Here is a 14,422-nt window from a genome sequence, read left to right as displayed (position 1 = left end):
ATAAACGTATTTCGGGATAATTTTAGGTTTACAGAAAAGTTGCAAAGTGAGCACAGAGGGTCCCTTCTGCCACTCCGCAGCCTCCCCTCTGTAACTTCAAAGCCCACAGGGCATGGCTGTTGTAGCTGAGAAACCAGCGCTGGGTGTCCCTGTGAACTCCGGACTTTGAATTTCACTATCAATGTCCTGTTTCTGCTCTAGGACCTTGTCCCCGCTGCCACCTGTGGGAGACAGCCTCCCGTGCACCATTTGCCCAGCACCCTCAGGCCTGTGACGGTCTCTCAGTCTTTCCTTGTCTTCCGTGCCCTGCAGTTCTGTGAGGGCCTGACCAGGCAGTTTGTCCAGGTGCCCCGATCCAGGCTTGTCTTGTGCTTTCTCGTGGGGGTGGACGACAGGTTTCAGGGAGGGGTGCCGCCGCCTGTCTCACCCCACTTTGGCATCCCTGACATCCAAGTGACATTACAGACAGCTCTAACCTTCCTCACCAGAGTCAGGTGTCTGCAGGTGTCTCCTTGGTGACAGGACTGCTTCTCCCTTTGCACATTTAGTCAGGGAGTAAGTCCATGGCCGTGGGGGGCTTCTCCTAGACGGGAGGATCTGGAATAGCTTGGACTTGTATTTATTTATTTGATCATTTGTTGGTATCAGGATGGGCTCATTTTATGTATGTTTTAAACTCTGAGCTAGAAGGCAACACTACTTTTTTGTGAATCACACCATCTGTCCTTGGCCCTAGGGAGCTCCTGCCGTCGGCTCCTGGGTCCCCTGATGCACCCCCATCAACAGACTTTTCATTTTGGGGTACGTCCTGACTTCCTGGCACTGCAGGGTGCTCCAGGCTCCTCTTGCATTCCCTGCCCTGGCCCGGGAATCAGCCCCGTCTCCAGGGAGCCCCAGGTCCTTTTATTGGCGAGTCTTAAGAGAGTGAGGCCTGGGTGCCAGGCAGGGAGCCCCAGGTCCTTTTATTGGGAAGTCTTAGAGAGTGAGGCCTGGGTGCCAGGCAGGGAGCCCCAGGTCCTTTTATTGGGAAGTCTTAGAGAGTGAGGCCTGGGTGCCAGGCAGGGAGCCCCAGGTCCTTTTATTGGGAAGTCTTAGAGAGTGAGGCCTGGGTGCCAGGTGGGTGCCAGGTGGGTCTGGTGCTGCTGGGATGTTGTCACGTGGAGGCCCTCAGCTGCAGAGCAGGGACAAGGGTGTCACCTGTTCAGCTGCAGAGCAGAGATGAGGGTGTCACCTGTGTGTATGAACATCTCCGCAGCCACTTCTGTATCTGTGAAGAGAACATGAGTTCATGCTACTGCCTCTGACTCTAATTCAGACCCCAAAGCTCCTTCTAACCTTCCTAGAACGTTATTTTTTAGTTTAAAAAAAAAAAAAAGGTTTTGTAAAGGGCATACCGCGAAAGGCCCAAGTGGTTGAAAGTCCCAGCTGAGGCCGAAGAGGCGCCTGCGAGGCAACAGGACAGGCTTCCCGTTCAGTTCAGGGGTGCTGTCCTCCAGGAACTATGCTGGGGGGCAAGTACAGGACGTCCTGGTGTGTGGTGCACAGGGACTGCTGGACGCGGAGCCTCGTGCCCTTCTCAGCGTGGGGGCCGCTCCCCGGGACAGTGACCACGCTCCCGCCAGCCTCCCACCCCACCTGACCTCTGTCTGTGAGGGGCTGGACCAGGGTCCTGCCTGGCCCGGCCATCCACGGAGCAACCCAGAATGTTAATAAAGCCTGCAGAAGCTGTGTTCTCCTTCGAGAAACTTCTCTGTGGTTACAGAATTTTTAAGAAATATTTTGTCGGCCGGGCTTGGTGGCTCATGCCTGTAATCCCAGCATTTTGGGAGGCCAAGGCAGGCGGATCACCTGAGGTCAGGAGTTTCCGAGACCAGCCTGGCCAACAGGGCAAAATGCCGTCTCTACTAAAAATACAAAAATTAGCCAGGCATGGTGGCAAGCGCCTATAATCCCAGCTACTTGAGAGGCTAAGGTGGAAGCATTGCTCGAACCTGGAAGGTGGTGATTGCAATGAGCTGAGATCGTGCCACTGCACTCCAGCCTGGGCGACAGAGCGAGACTCCATCTCAAAAAAAAAAAAAAAAAAAAAGAGTTTGTCATTTAAAGTAGAGGCAAAGGCCAGGCGCGGTGGCTCATGCCTGTAATCCCAGCACTTTGGGGGGCTGACTCAGGTAGATCATTTGAGGTCAGGAGCTCGAGACCAGCCTGACCAATATGGTGAAACCCCATCTGTACTAAAAATACAAAAAAATTAGCCAGGCGTGGTGGTCCGCGCCTGTAGTCCCAGCTGTGGGGAGGCTGAGGCACAAGAATCACTTGAACCCAGGAGGTGGAGGTTGCAGTGAGCCGAGATTGCGCCACTACACTCCAGCCTGGGCAACAGAGCGAGACTTTGTCTCAAAAATGAATAAATAAATAAATAGAAGGCCAGGGGCGGTAGCTTAAGCCCGTAATCCCAGCACTTTGGGAGGCCAAGGCAGGTGGATCATGAGGTCAAGAGATCGAGACCATCCTGGCCAACATGGTGAAACCCTGTCTCTACTAAAAAAAAAAAAAAAAAAAAATTTGCGAGATGTGGTGGCGTGCACCTGTAGTCTCAGCTACTCAGGAGGTTGAGGCAGGAGAATCACTTGAACCCGGGAGGCAGAGGTTGCAGTGAGCCAAAATCGTGCCACTGCACTCCAGCCTGGCGACAGAGTGAGACTCCATCTCAAAAAAATAATAATAATAATAAATAAATAAAGTAGATAGAGGCAGGGGGCAACCTAAATTAGCACCAAAATTCCTCCTAATGCTCCTGTTTTCTGAAGTGAGTGACTGAATGTCGGAGCTCTGAATGTCTTACAACTGGAAAAATGTTAAAGATCACGTTTGCGAAGGAGGGAGGCAAGCATCAGAACAGAACCTCGGAGCAGGTCTGCACGCGTGCGGGAGCCGTGGGGCCACGCTGGAGTCGTTTCCCGTGCTGCTCACAGACGCTGCCACTCACCCACTGGCCACGGCCCCTCCCGCAGCGCCTGCGGATGATCTGGGTGTGTACTGGGCGTGCGGGTCGCGGCGCCAAGGCCTCTCCTAGGCCCGGTGGTCTTCTCCGTCTCAGAGAGCATTGACGGCGGAGCTCACAACTGTCAAGCACCTTAGTCATGCCGCAAACATTAATCATTGACAGCATGTTGACCTATGCGCTGATTAAAAAGAAAAGCTCCAGTAATGTAATTCCAGGAGAAAGTACACAAACCTCTGGTGGCATCTTTTCAATCCACCACAGAAACCGGCTCGGGTGGGGCGTGGGGGTGTTGGCTGGGGCACCGCCGCAGCAGTTTGGGACACACGCCTGCCACGGTGCGCCCAGGCTGATGCCCACAGCCCTGCTCAGGAGTGTTGGGAGCGGTGGACTCCTGAGTTTGATTTTCTGTGCTGGCCTGGCTGGAGTGAAGCTCCTTGGAGTTTGCAGAAAGATTTCCATGCTGATTTCCCTTTGTTTTTTGTTTGTTTGTTTGTTTGTTTTGGAGACAGTCTTGCTCTGTCACCCAGGCTGGAGTGCAGTGGTACAATCTCGGGGTTTCACCGTGTTAGCCAGGATGGTCTCGATCTCCTAGCTTTGTGATCCGCCCGCCTCAGCCTCCCAAAGTGCTGGGATTACAGGCATGAGCTACCGCATCCGGCCCTGATTTCCCTTTTTTTGAGATGGGAGTCTCGCTCTGTCGCCCAGGCTGGAGTGCAGTAGTGCAATCTCGGTTCACTGCAACCTCCGCCTCCCGGGTGCAAGCGATTCTCCCACCTCAGCCTCCCAGGTAGCTGGGATTACAGGTGGCCACCACCACACCCAGCTAATTTTTGTATTTTTAGTAGAGACTGGGTTTCGCAACGTTGCCTATGCTGAACTCCTGACCTCAGGTGATCCACCCGCCTCGGCTGCCCAAAGTCCTGGGATTACAGGTATGAGCCACTGCTCCCGGCCCATGCTGGTCTTCCAGTGAATGAATGTAGGGGGCAAACTGCACTGAGGCCAGGAAAGAGCTGATTCTGGAGGTGACGAGAACGTTCTGAGCAGCACTGGGGCAGAGGCGCAGTCAAGAGTCCAATGGGAGCTGGGCGCAGTGGCTCACGCCCATAATCCCAGCACTTTGGGAGGCCGAGGCAGGTGGATCACGAGGTCAGAGGTTCGAGACCAGCCTGACCAACATGGTGAAACCCCGTCTCTACTAAAAATACAAAAATTACCTGGGCGTGGTGTCAGGCACCTATCATCCCAGACTCAGGAGGCTGAGGCAGGAGAATTGCTTGAACCCAGGAGGCGGAAGTTGCAGTGAGTTGAGATCGCGCCACGGCACTCCAGCCTGGGCGACAGAGTGAGACTCCATCTCAAAAAAAAAAAAAAAAAAAGGGTCCAATGGGGAGACCTCGGGGCCTCCTGCCTACACCTGCCTCTGTCCCCGGCGTCTCAGGGGCTCTCCACGGCCACGTCACTGACTGGCCTGTTGTGTCCTTCTTGCAGCAGTCCTGCGTTAACTGCGGCCGGGAGGCTATGAGCGAGTGCACGGGCTGCCACAAGGTCAACTACTGCTCCACCTTCTGCCAGCGCAAGGTAGGTCTCACCTACACCAGGCTCAGTGCCCCCCCCCTCCTCCCTCGCTACGAAGACCCCTGGGTGGCCCTCCCTCCCCTTGTGCTCCTGGTGCCACACCTGACTCCCCTCCCTGTCCCTCCCTCTGGGAATCCGGGGCTCCTGCCTGGCTCCGTGAAGACCCTGCAGAAGGCTCACATGTGACATGGCCAGGTAGTGCTCTTGTGAGGCCCCACAGTTGGTGGCCGGAAACCCTGAGGGCTGCTGGTCAGTGCTTCCCAGCCCTCCACACCCCTGCACAGCCACGCAAGAGAGACTGTCCACAGTTCCATTATTCAGCCCTCCACACCCCTGCAGAGCCACGCGAGAGACTGTCCACAGTTCCTCTGTTTCTGTTATTCAGCCCTCCACACCCCTGCAGAGCCACGCAAGAGAGACTGTCCACAGTTCCTCTATTATTCAGCCCTCCGCTCCACAGAAATTCAAGAGAAATTTTGTAGGCTATAAACGGTAGTTCAGGATTGTATAACTTTTTCTACCATAATCAGAGTACTCGGGAGCATTTAGTCACTTTTTTTTTTTTTTTTTTGAGACAGAGTCTCATTCTGTCACCCAGGCTGGAGTGCAGTGGTGCGATCTTGGCTCGCCGCAACCTCTGCCTCCCGGGTTCAAGCGATTCTCCTGCCTCAGCCTCCCGAGTAGCTGGGATTACAGGCGTGCGCCACCATGCCCAGCTAATTTTTGTATTTTTAGTAGAGACGGGGTTTCACCATGTTGGCCCAGCTGGTGTCAAACTCCTGACCTCAGGTGATCCACCCACCTTGGCCTCCCAAAGTGCTGGGATTTAGAGGCCTGAGCTACTGTTCCCAGCCGCTTTACTAATCTTTTTGATGGTTTTTTTTTCTCATATTTATGAGAGATGCTGGTCTATATTTTGTCCTGTGATGTCTGTTTCATGTTGGTGTCAGAGCAACACTGGCCTTTCAAATCAGTTGGGAAGTGTGCCCTTCTGCCCTCCTTCTCTGTTTTCTTTTTGAGACAGTTTTGCTCTGTAGCCCAGGCTGGAGTGCAGTGGCAAGATCTCGGCTCACTGCAACCTCTGCCTCCCGGGTTCAAGTGATTCTCCTACCTCAGCCTCCCGAGTAGCTGGGATTACAGGCATGCACCTCCACCCCTGGCTAATTTTTATGTTTTTAGTAGAGACAGGGTTTCACCATGTTGCCCAGGCTGGTCTCAAACTTCTGGCCTCAAGTGATCTGCCTGCCTCGGCCTCCCAAATTGCTGGGATTGCAAGTGTGAGCCACGGCACCCAGCCTGTGTTTCATCTTTATTCAGTTCGAATATTTTATGCAGTTGAAAATATTTGCCGTGTGATTTTTTTCTGTGACCTATGAGTTATTTGGAAGTGTGTGCTGGATTCAGGAGTAGATCTAAAAAAGAACTATGCTAATTTCAAATATTTCTGGATTTCTTAAATGTACCTTTATAATTAATTTCTACTTTAATTACATTGTGGTTCAAGAACATACTTAGTATTTTTCAGTACCTTTAAATTTATTGAGATTTGTGTTAGGGCCTAGCGTATGGTCTTATCATGGAGAGTGTTGCTTGTATATTCTGCTCTGTTGGGTGGAGTATTAGATATCAGTTAGGTTGGTTGATAGTATTGTTCAACTTTTTCATATTCTCGCTGATTTTCTCTATTTGTTCTACCCCTTATTTAGAGTGAAGTGTTGAACTCTCCAGCTATTACTGTTGAATTATCTGGTTTTTGTTTTTGTTTTTGTTTTGAGACGGAGTCTCGCTGTGTCGCCCAGGCTGGAGTGCAGTGACGCGATCTCGGCTCACCGCAAGCTCCGCCTCCCAGGTTCACACCATTCTCCTGCCTCAGCCTCCCGAGTAGCTGGGACCACAGGTGCCTGCCACCACGCCCGGCTGATTTTTTGTATTTTTAGTAGAGACAGGGTTTCACTGTGTTAGCCAGGATGGTCTCGATCTCCTGACCTTGTGATCTGCCCTCCTCAGTCTCCTTTCAAAGTGCTGGGATTACAGGTGTGAGCCACCGCGCCCAGCTGAATTATCTGTTTTTATCTGCCATTATGCCTGTTTTTGCTTCATTTATTTTGGGACTCTGTTGTTACGTGCATGTATGTTTAGTTTATAATTATCATTCCTGATGAATTAGCTCTTTTATCATTATAAAACATCCTTCTTTGTCTCAGTAAGTTTTTTATTTTTTATTTAATTTTTTTTTTTTTTTTCTTACAGAGATGGAGTCTTACTATGTTGACCAGCCTGGTCTCCATCTCCTGGCTTCGGGCGATCCTCCCATGTCAGCCTCCCAAAGTGCTAGGATTATAGGCATGAGGCACTACACCAGCCAATAGAAGTTTTTATATTAAAATTTACTTTTTCTAGCTGGGCACAGTGGCTCACGCCTGTCATCCCAGCACTTTGGGAGGTTGAGGCAGGTGGATCACCAGTCAGGAGTTTGAGACCAGCTTGGCTAACATGGTAAGACCCCATCTCTACTAAAAACACAAAAATTAGCCAGGCGTGGTGGCGCGTGCCTGTAATCCCAGCTACTAGGGGGGCTGAGGCAGGAGGATTGCTTGAACCTGGGAGGCGGAGGTTGCAGTAAGCCAAGATCACTCCACTGCACTCCAGCCTGGGCAACAGAGCGAGACTCCATCTCAAAAAAAAAATTACCTTTTCTGATAGTAGCATAGACACTCCACCTGTCTTATGGTGAATGTTTGCATCTTTTACTTTTGAGTCAGAGTCTCACTCTGTCACCCAGACTGGGGCGCAGTGGCATGATCTTGACTCACGGCTGTCTCTACAGATACACGCCCCATGCCCAGCTAATTTTTTGTATTTTTAGTTGAGATGGGGTTTCGCCATTTTGCCCAGGCTGGTCTCGACCCCTTGGACTCAAGTGTTCCACCCCCGCTTGGCCTCCCAAAGTGCTGGGATGACAGGTGTGAGTCACTGCGCCCAGCCTGCATCTTTTTAAAAAAAACTTTTTTGGCTGGGTGCAGTGGCCTACACCAGTAATCCCAACACTTTGGGAGGCCAAGAGGGGAGGATCTCTTGAGCCAGGACCAGCCTGGCCAACAAAGCGAGACCCTGTTTCTATTTTTTAATTAAATAAACATATAAATAAACAAACATCTTGTTACTTCTAATTTTGTGTCCTTGGCTCTTAAGCATTCCCTTAGAGACAGAATGTGGTTGGATCTTAGGTTTTAATCTAGTCTGATAGTCTCTGCCTTTTTTTTTTTTTTTTTTTTTTTTGAGACGGACTGTCACTCTGTCCCCCAGGCTGGAATGCAGTGGCTCCATCTCCACTCACTGCAACCTCCATCTCCTGGGTTCAAGTGATTCTCATATCTCAGCCTCCCAAGTAGCTGGGATTACAGGCTCCTGCCACCACACTCAGCTAATTTTTGTATTTTTAATAGAGACGGGTTTCACCATGTTGGCCAGGCTGGTCTCAAACTCCTGACCTCAAGAGATTCACCCACCTCAGCCTCCCAAAGTGGTGGGATTACAGGTGTGAACCACCACACTAGTCTCTGCCTTTTGATTGGAGTGTTTAATCTACTTTTTTGTTTTGTTTTTGTTTTTGTTTTGTGTTTTTTTTTAGACAATCTCACTCTGTCGCCAGGCTGGAGTGCAATGGCACGATCTCAGCCCACTGCAACCTCAACGTCCCGGGTTCAAGTGATTTCCCTTCCTCAGCCTCCTGAGTAGCTGGGATTATAGGCATGAGCCACCACGTCCAACTAATTTTTGTGTTTTTAGTAGAGATGGGGTTTCTCCGTGTTGGCAAGGCTGGTCTCGAACTCCTGACCTCAGGTGATCCACTCGCCTCAGCCTCCCAAAGTTCTAAGATTACAGGTGTGAGCCACCGCACTGGAACTTGGCCTGTTTTGTTTTTTGAATTGAGACAGAGTATCACTTTGTTGCCCAGGCTGGAGTGCACTGGCGTAATCTCGGCTCACTGCAGCCTCCACCTCCTGGGTTCAAGGGATTCTCGTGCCTCATTCTCCCGAGTAACTGGGACTGCAGGAGTGTGCCATCAGACCTGGCTAATTTTTGTATTTTTAGTAGACACAGGGTTTCACCATGTTGGTCAGGCTGGTCTTGAGCTCCTGACCTCAAGTGATCCGCCCGCCTCGGCCTCCCAAACTGCTGGGATTATAGGTGTGAGCCACCACACCCAGCCGTTTTTTTTTTTGTTTTTTTTTTTAAGTGGGGTCTCTCTCTGTCACCCAGGCCAGAGTGCAGTGGCACAATCTCACCTCAGTGCAACCTCCGCTTCCCGGGTTCAAGCAATACTCCTCCCTCAGCCTCCCAAGTAACTGGGATTACAGGCACCCGCCACCATGCCCGTTTTTGTTGTTGTTGTTGTGTTGTGTGTGATGGAGTCTCGCATGGTTGCCCAGGCTAGAGTTCAGTGGCGCAATCTCAGCTCACTGCAGCCTCTGCCTCCCGGGTTCAAGCGCTTCTCCTGCCTCAACCTCCCAAGTAGTTGGGATTACAGGCATGCACCACCATGCCAGGCTAATTTTTGAATTTTTTGTAGAGAGAGGGTTTTGCCATGTTGGCCAGGCTGGTCTTGAACTCCTGGGCTCAAGTAACCCTCCCACCTTGGCCTCCCAAAGTGCTGGGATTATAGGCATGAGCCACTGCGCAAAACCTAATCTCATGTTTAATGTAATTATCAATGTAAGTGGATTTGTGTTTGTATTTGCAGTTTATGTTTCATGTTTTGCTCCTCTGTTCTTTCACTGCTTTCTTTTCTGTTAAATGTGTATTTTCTAGTTGTGTTTTCTAGTGTACCACTTCAATTCTTTTGTTGAACATTTTTCAACAGTATCTTTAAAGTTGTTATTTTCTTACTGCTATAGGTATTACAATATACATTTTAATTTATCTCAGTTTTCAGTAGGAGGATAGAATTTCCTCAAGCAGGAAAAGTGTACTGCAGAGGCTGAGTGTATACATTCCTGGCAAACACTATTTGGGCCCCAACATAAGCACTTACTGAGCTCCTTTCACCTACAGAACGAACACATCCCGTTCTTTTAAAAGCTGCCTTCCAGCCGGACCTCCAGCCCAGGACACCCTGTCCTCAAGCCTCCCTCAGATCCTGTTCTTTAAAAAGCTGCCTTCAGCCGGGCGCGGTGGCTCACGCCTGTAATCCCAGCACTTTGGGAGGCCGAGGCAGGCGGATCACGAGGTCAGGAGATTGAGACCATCCTGGCTAACATGGTGAAACCCCGTCTCTACTAAAAATACAAAAAAATTAGCTTGGCGTGGTGGCGGGCGCCTGTAGTCCCAGGTACTCGGGAGGCTGAGGCAGGAGAATGGCATGAACCCGGGAGGCGGAGCTTGCAGTGAGCCGAGATCGTGCCACTGCACTCCAGCCTGGGAGACAAAGGGAGACTCCGTCTCAAAAAAAAAAAAAAAGGCAGTGATAATTTTAAAAATTAATTGTAGAGGACTTGGTATGTACACAAAAGTATACACGAGTTTATGCATGTTATGAAGCCCCAACAGGAATCCCCTGCACCCAGCACCCACCTGAAGAAAGCCAGCCTTGGGGGCCAAGCTCCGTATGATTCAGTCCCTCCTAGGCCTGGGGGCCGTCAGCTGAGGCGTGTTTCTGGTACCTGTGCTCTTTATGCTTTCTCCACACACACGCGCCTGTAGACAGGGCACCTCTGCAGTCCCCACAGCCGGGCCTGTTCCCCAGGAGGGTCTGGGGGCTCTGGGCATTTTTCCCCACCCAGCCCTGGTGTCCTGCCTGTGGCCTGCTTCCAGCACCGCCTGGGTCAAGTCTACCCACCTGCTCCCAGCACCGCCTGGATTGAGTCACCTACCTGCTGTGGTGGCAACACTTTTTAATCCTTAACTTTGGAAAATGTGAGACGTGCACATGAGTTGGATCGCCCAGGAGAGGCCCGTCGCCCTCGCCTGTATCAGCTGCTTTAGCGCCTGCCCTCCTGGCTTGTCCCCCTCTCTCTCTGGGCTGAGGGCTGAGCATTTTAAAGCAAGCCCCACGCATCATCATTTTCATGTGTGAGGCCTGGATCACTGTAAGTCAGATTTGGATTGTGTTTTAATTGGATTTTTAGTCACTGTTTTTATTTCATTACTTATTTTTGGTTTTTATTTGTTTGTTTGTTTTTGGTTTTGTTTCTGTTTTTGAGACAGGGTCTGGCTCTGTCACCCAGGCTGGAGTGCAGCGGCGCGATCTCGGCTCACTGCAACCTCCACTTCCCAGGTTCAAGCGATTCTCCTGCCTCAGCCTCCCTAGTAGCTGGGGGATTACAGGCACCCGCCACCACGTCCGGCTAATTTTTGTATTTTTAGCAGAGACGGGGTTTCACCATGTTGTTCAGGCTGGTCTTGAACTCCTGACCTCATGATCTGCCTGCCTTGGCCTCCCAAAGTGCTGAGATTACTGGCATGAGCCACCGTACCCAGCCTATTTTAGGTTTTCTATAGACAGGGTCTCGCTTTGTCACCCAGGCTACAGTCCAGTGGTGCCATCACGGCTCACTACAGCCTTGATCTCCTGGCTCAAATGATCCTCCTGCCTCTGTCTCCCAAGTAGCTTGGACCACAGGCATGAGCCACCACACCCAGCTAATTTTAAAACATTTTTTTTTTTTATAGAGATAGGGTCTTGCTATGTTGCTCAGGCTGGTCTCCAACCCCTGACCTCAAGTGACCTTGACCTCCCGAAGTCATTGTTTTTACAGTCTGTGATGTTGGCTTTTCTCATTTATTTGTATCAGGCACTTTCACTGTTAGCTTCTTGTGAATTTAATCATTTTTTTCCGTTTTCCAAAAACTGAAACGCTAACTTCTAATTCTGGCTTTTCAGATAATGATTTTTTTTTCAAAAATGTTTTAGCATTATACTGTAAGAAGCATCACATTGATGTTTAAGATGGAAAAATTTGCTTTAAAAAAGAACTCAGTAGTTCTGATTTTAAAAGTCAACCCTGGGCATTTGCCTCTTTGCTGGAAGAACCTGATGGAAGCTTCTGTAGCTCAGAGTCAACACTGATATGCGCCCTCTCTCCCTCCATCTGCACAGGCCCCAGGGAGTGGCTCAAACCTGTAGACCAGAGAAGGAAGCATCTAGAACTCCTGGGGGCCTTGTCCGCCGCCCACATCCTCTCACGGGGGGCAGCTCCCATGAGGGGTGCAGGCCCCTCACCCCACACAGAGTCTCGGCAGGAACCGGAACCCTTCCTGGTTGCCCCGGAGTGGAGGCCCGGGAGGGGTGGGCGGTGGGTCTGCACCAGATGCTGCAGTTTGCTGATGTGTGGCTTTCGTGCTATGTAGATTTATAGTCTGTTACCAGGTAATTTTAATTTTATTTATTTTTTTTTTTTTTGAGACGTAGTCTCACTCTGTTGCCCGGGCTGGGGTGCCGTGGCACAATCTTGGCTTACTGCAACCTCTGCCTCCCAGGTTCAAGCGATTCTTGTGCCTCAGCCTCCCAAGTAGCTGAGATTGCAGGTGCGCATGACCACAGGCGGCTAGTTTTTGTATTTTTAGTAGAGATGGGGTTTTGCCATGTTGGGCAGGCTGGTCTCGAGCTCCTGGCCTCAGGTGATCTGCCCACCTCGGCCTCCCAACATGATGGGATTACAGCCGTGAACCACTGTGCCCGGCCTAATTTTGCTCTTTTATTATAATCAGCTGGAATTCTGCTCTCTAGGGAATAACTCTGTCACCATTTGGAAGCATTTATTTCTGCTCTGTGTGTTATATACATACCTATCACGCCCTCGTGCACGGAGCTGCCTCTGTCTGACGAGGCCGTCTCAGCTTCAGCACCTGGCGCTTCCTCTAGAGCTCTGCCCCATTCCGAGGTGCTCGACATAGCAGGGAGGCAGAGCCTGGTTCTGTGTGCTGACCTCACAGGACCTGTGGCTTCTCCCAAGCACCATCCCCCACCTCCTTTCTCTGCAGCCACGGGCTGGTTCCAGTTTGCTTTTTCATCTTTGCCATTAAAAACAGAACTGAGGCGGGGCACAGTGGCTCACACCTGTAATCCCAGCACTTTGGGAGGCTGAGGCGGGCGGATCCCCTGAGGTCAGGAGTTCGAGACCAGCCTGACCAACATGGTGAAACCCTGTCTCTACTAAAAATGCAAAACATTAGCCAGATGTGGTGGCGTGCACCTGTAATCCCCGCTACTAGGGAGGCTGAGGCAAGAGAATTGCTTGAACCCAGGAGGCAGAGGTCGTGGTGAGCCGAGATTGCGCGTTACACTCCAGCCTGGGAAACAAGAGCGAAACTCTGTCCGAAAAACAACAAAAAAACCCCCACAGAACTTGATCGTAATTTACATATGTAATATTTACATATTTAAATGTTTTTCTGCATTTGTGATATTTTTTGTTTACATCCCTAACACAAAACAACTGGTTTGGAGAGTCTTACCCTGGTTTGTTGTTTGACTTTTTTTTTTTTTTTTTTTTTTGATATGGAGTTGTTCTGTCACCCAGGCTGGAGTGCAGTGGCACCATCTCGGCTCCCTGCAACCTCCGCCTCCCAGGTTCAAGCAGTTCTCCTGCCTCAGCCTCCCGAGTAGCTGGGCTTAGAGGTGCCTGCCACCATGCCCAGCTAATTTTTGTATTTTTAGTAGATATGGGGTTTCACCATGTTGGCCAGGCTGGTCTCGAACTCCTGACCTCAGGGGATCCACCCGCCTGGGCCTCCCAAAGTGTTGGGATTACAGGCGTGAGCCACCGTGCCCCACCTGTTGTTTGCCTTTTGATCCAGTTCCTCAAACCAAGAGAGTGTGGGGAAGGCTGTATTGGAGCAGAGACCACCAGAGTTTGGGCGCACGGGGGCTGGGGAGGGCATTCTCAGCACCTCCAGGTGAGCTTACAGAGGGCTGCACCCTCTGGGGTGAGGAGCCTGGGGTCTGCCTTGGGGACCCTGCCCAGACCCTGCTCCAAGGCCCTGCTCCACCCACTGACCCTGCTGACATGGGTGTGTCCTCCCTTCCAGGACTGGAAAGATCACCAGCACATATGCGGCCAGTCAGCAGCTGTCACCGTCCAGGCAGACGAAGTCCACGTGGCTGAAAGCGTGATGGAGAAGGTGACCGTGTGAGGCTCCATCGGCCGCCCTGGGAGGAGCTGGGGCCCCTCACACTCCTGTGAGGCTTTTGCAGGTCGAAGGCCCCCCTGAGGACTCTGGGGGGACGTTGAGAAGAGGGGTGTGGGAAGGTAAAGAAACTTGCTGGACAAGTTATTAACACACTTTAAGCGAATGGTGCCCTGGGGAGCGGACTCCCCCCGCCCGGGCCCCCTGCCCGCTCACGGACAGATTTTTTATCCCTGGGATCATGAGCGTCCGGTCTTGCCCACAGGGCCTGTGCTGCGACGCACATACATACGTGTTGTGTCTGTCAATAAAGTGTAAATAAGGTCTCCCTGCCCCACACGGCCGGTTGCAGTGCCAGCCCTCGGGGGGGGGGTTTCCTCCCCTTCCTCCTACTGCCCAGGTGGGAAAACCAAGCCCACCGCCACCTCCAGTGCACGGGACAGCGCGGCCAGGCCAGGCCGGAGCCTCCGGTGCACGGGACAGCGCGGCCAGGCCAGGCCGGAACCTCCGGTGCACGGGGCAGCGCGGCCAGGCCAGGCCGGAACCTCCGGTGCACGGGGCAGCGCGGCCGGGCCGGAGCCTCCGGTGCACGGGGCAGCGTGGCCAGGCCAGGACGGAACCTCCGGTGCACGGGGCAGCGCGGCCAGGCCAGGCCGGAACCTCCGGTGCACGGGGCAGCGCGGCCAGGCCAGGCCGGAACCTCCGGTG

General features: G+C 51.8%; 1 protein-coding gene across 2 annotated transcripts in view; it reads left to right on the top strand.

Moving 5' to 3' along the window:
• The window catches only part of DEAF1 (DEAF1 transcription factor), a 63,756-nt gene extending 49,716 nt beyond the window's left edge, over positions 1–14,040 (top strand). For both annotated transcript variants that reach the window (XM_034931845.3, XM_034931846.3), the window contains exons 11-12: positions 4,499–4,588; positions 13,616–14,040. In XM_034931845.3, coding sequence (XP_034787736.1) covers positions 4,499–4,588; positions 13,616–13,720 — 195 coding nt within the window. In that variant the 3' untranslated portion in view covers positions 13,721–14,040. The remainder of the gene's footprint in view (positions 1–4,498; positions 4,589–13,615) is intronic.
• Positions 14,041–14,422: the final 382 nt, after the last annotated feature.

The sequence above is a fragment of the Pan paniscus genome, chromosome 9, assembly GCF_029289425.2.
Source record: "Pan paniscus chromosome 9, NHGRI_mPanPan1-v2.0_pri, whole genome shotgun sequence".
Lineage (NCBI taxonomy): Eukaryota > Metazoa > Chordata > Mammalia > Primates > Hominidae > Pan > Pan paniscus.
The sequence above is the reverse complement of the archived record's forward strand: the minus strand, read 5'-3'. Positions and strand labels throughout refer to the sequence as shown.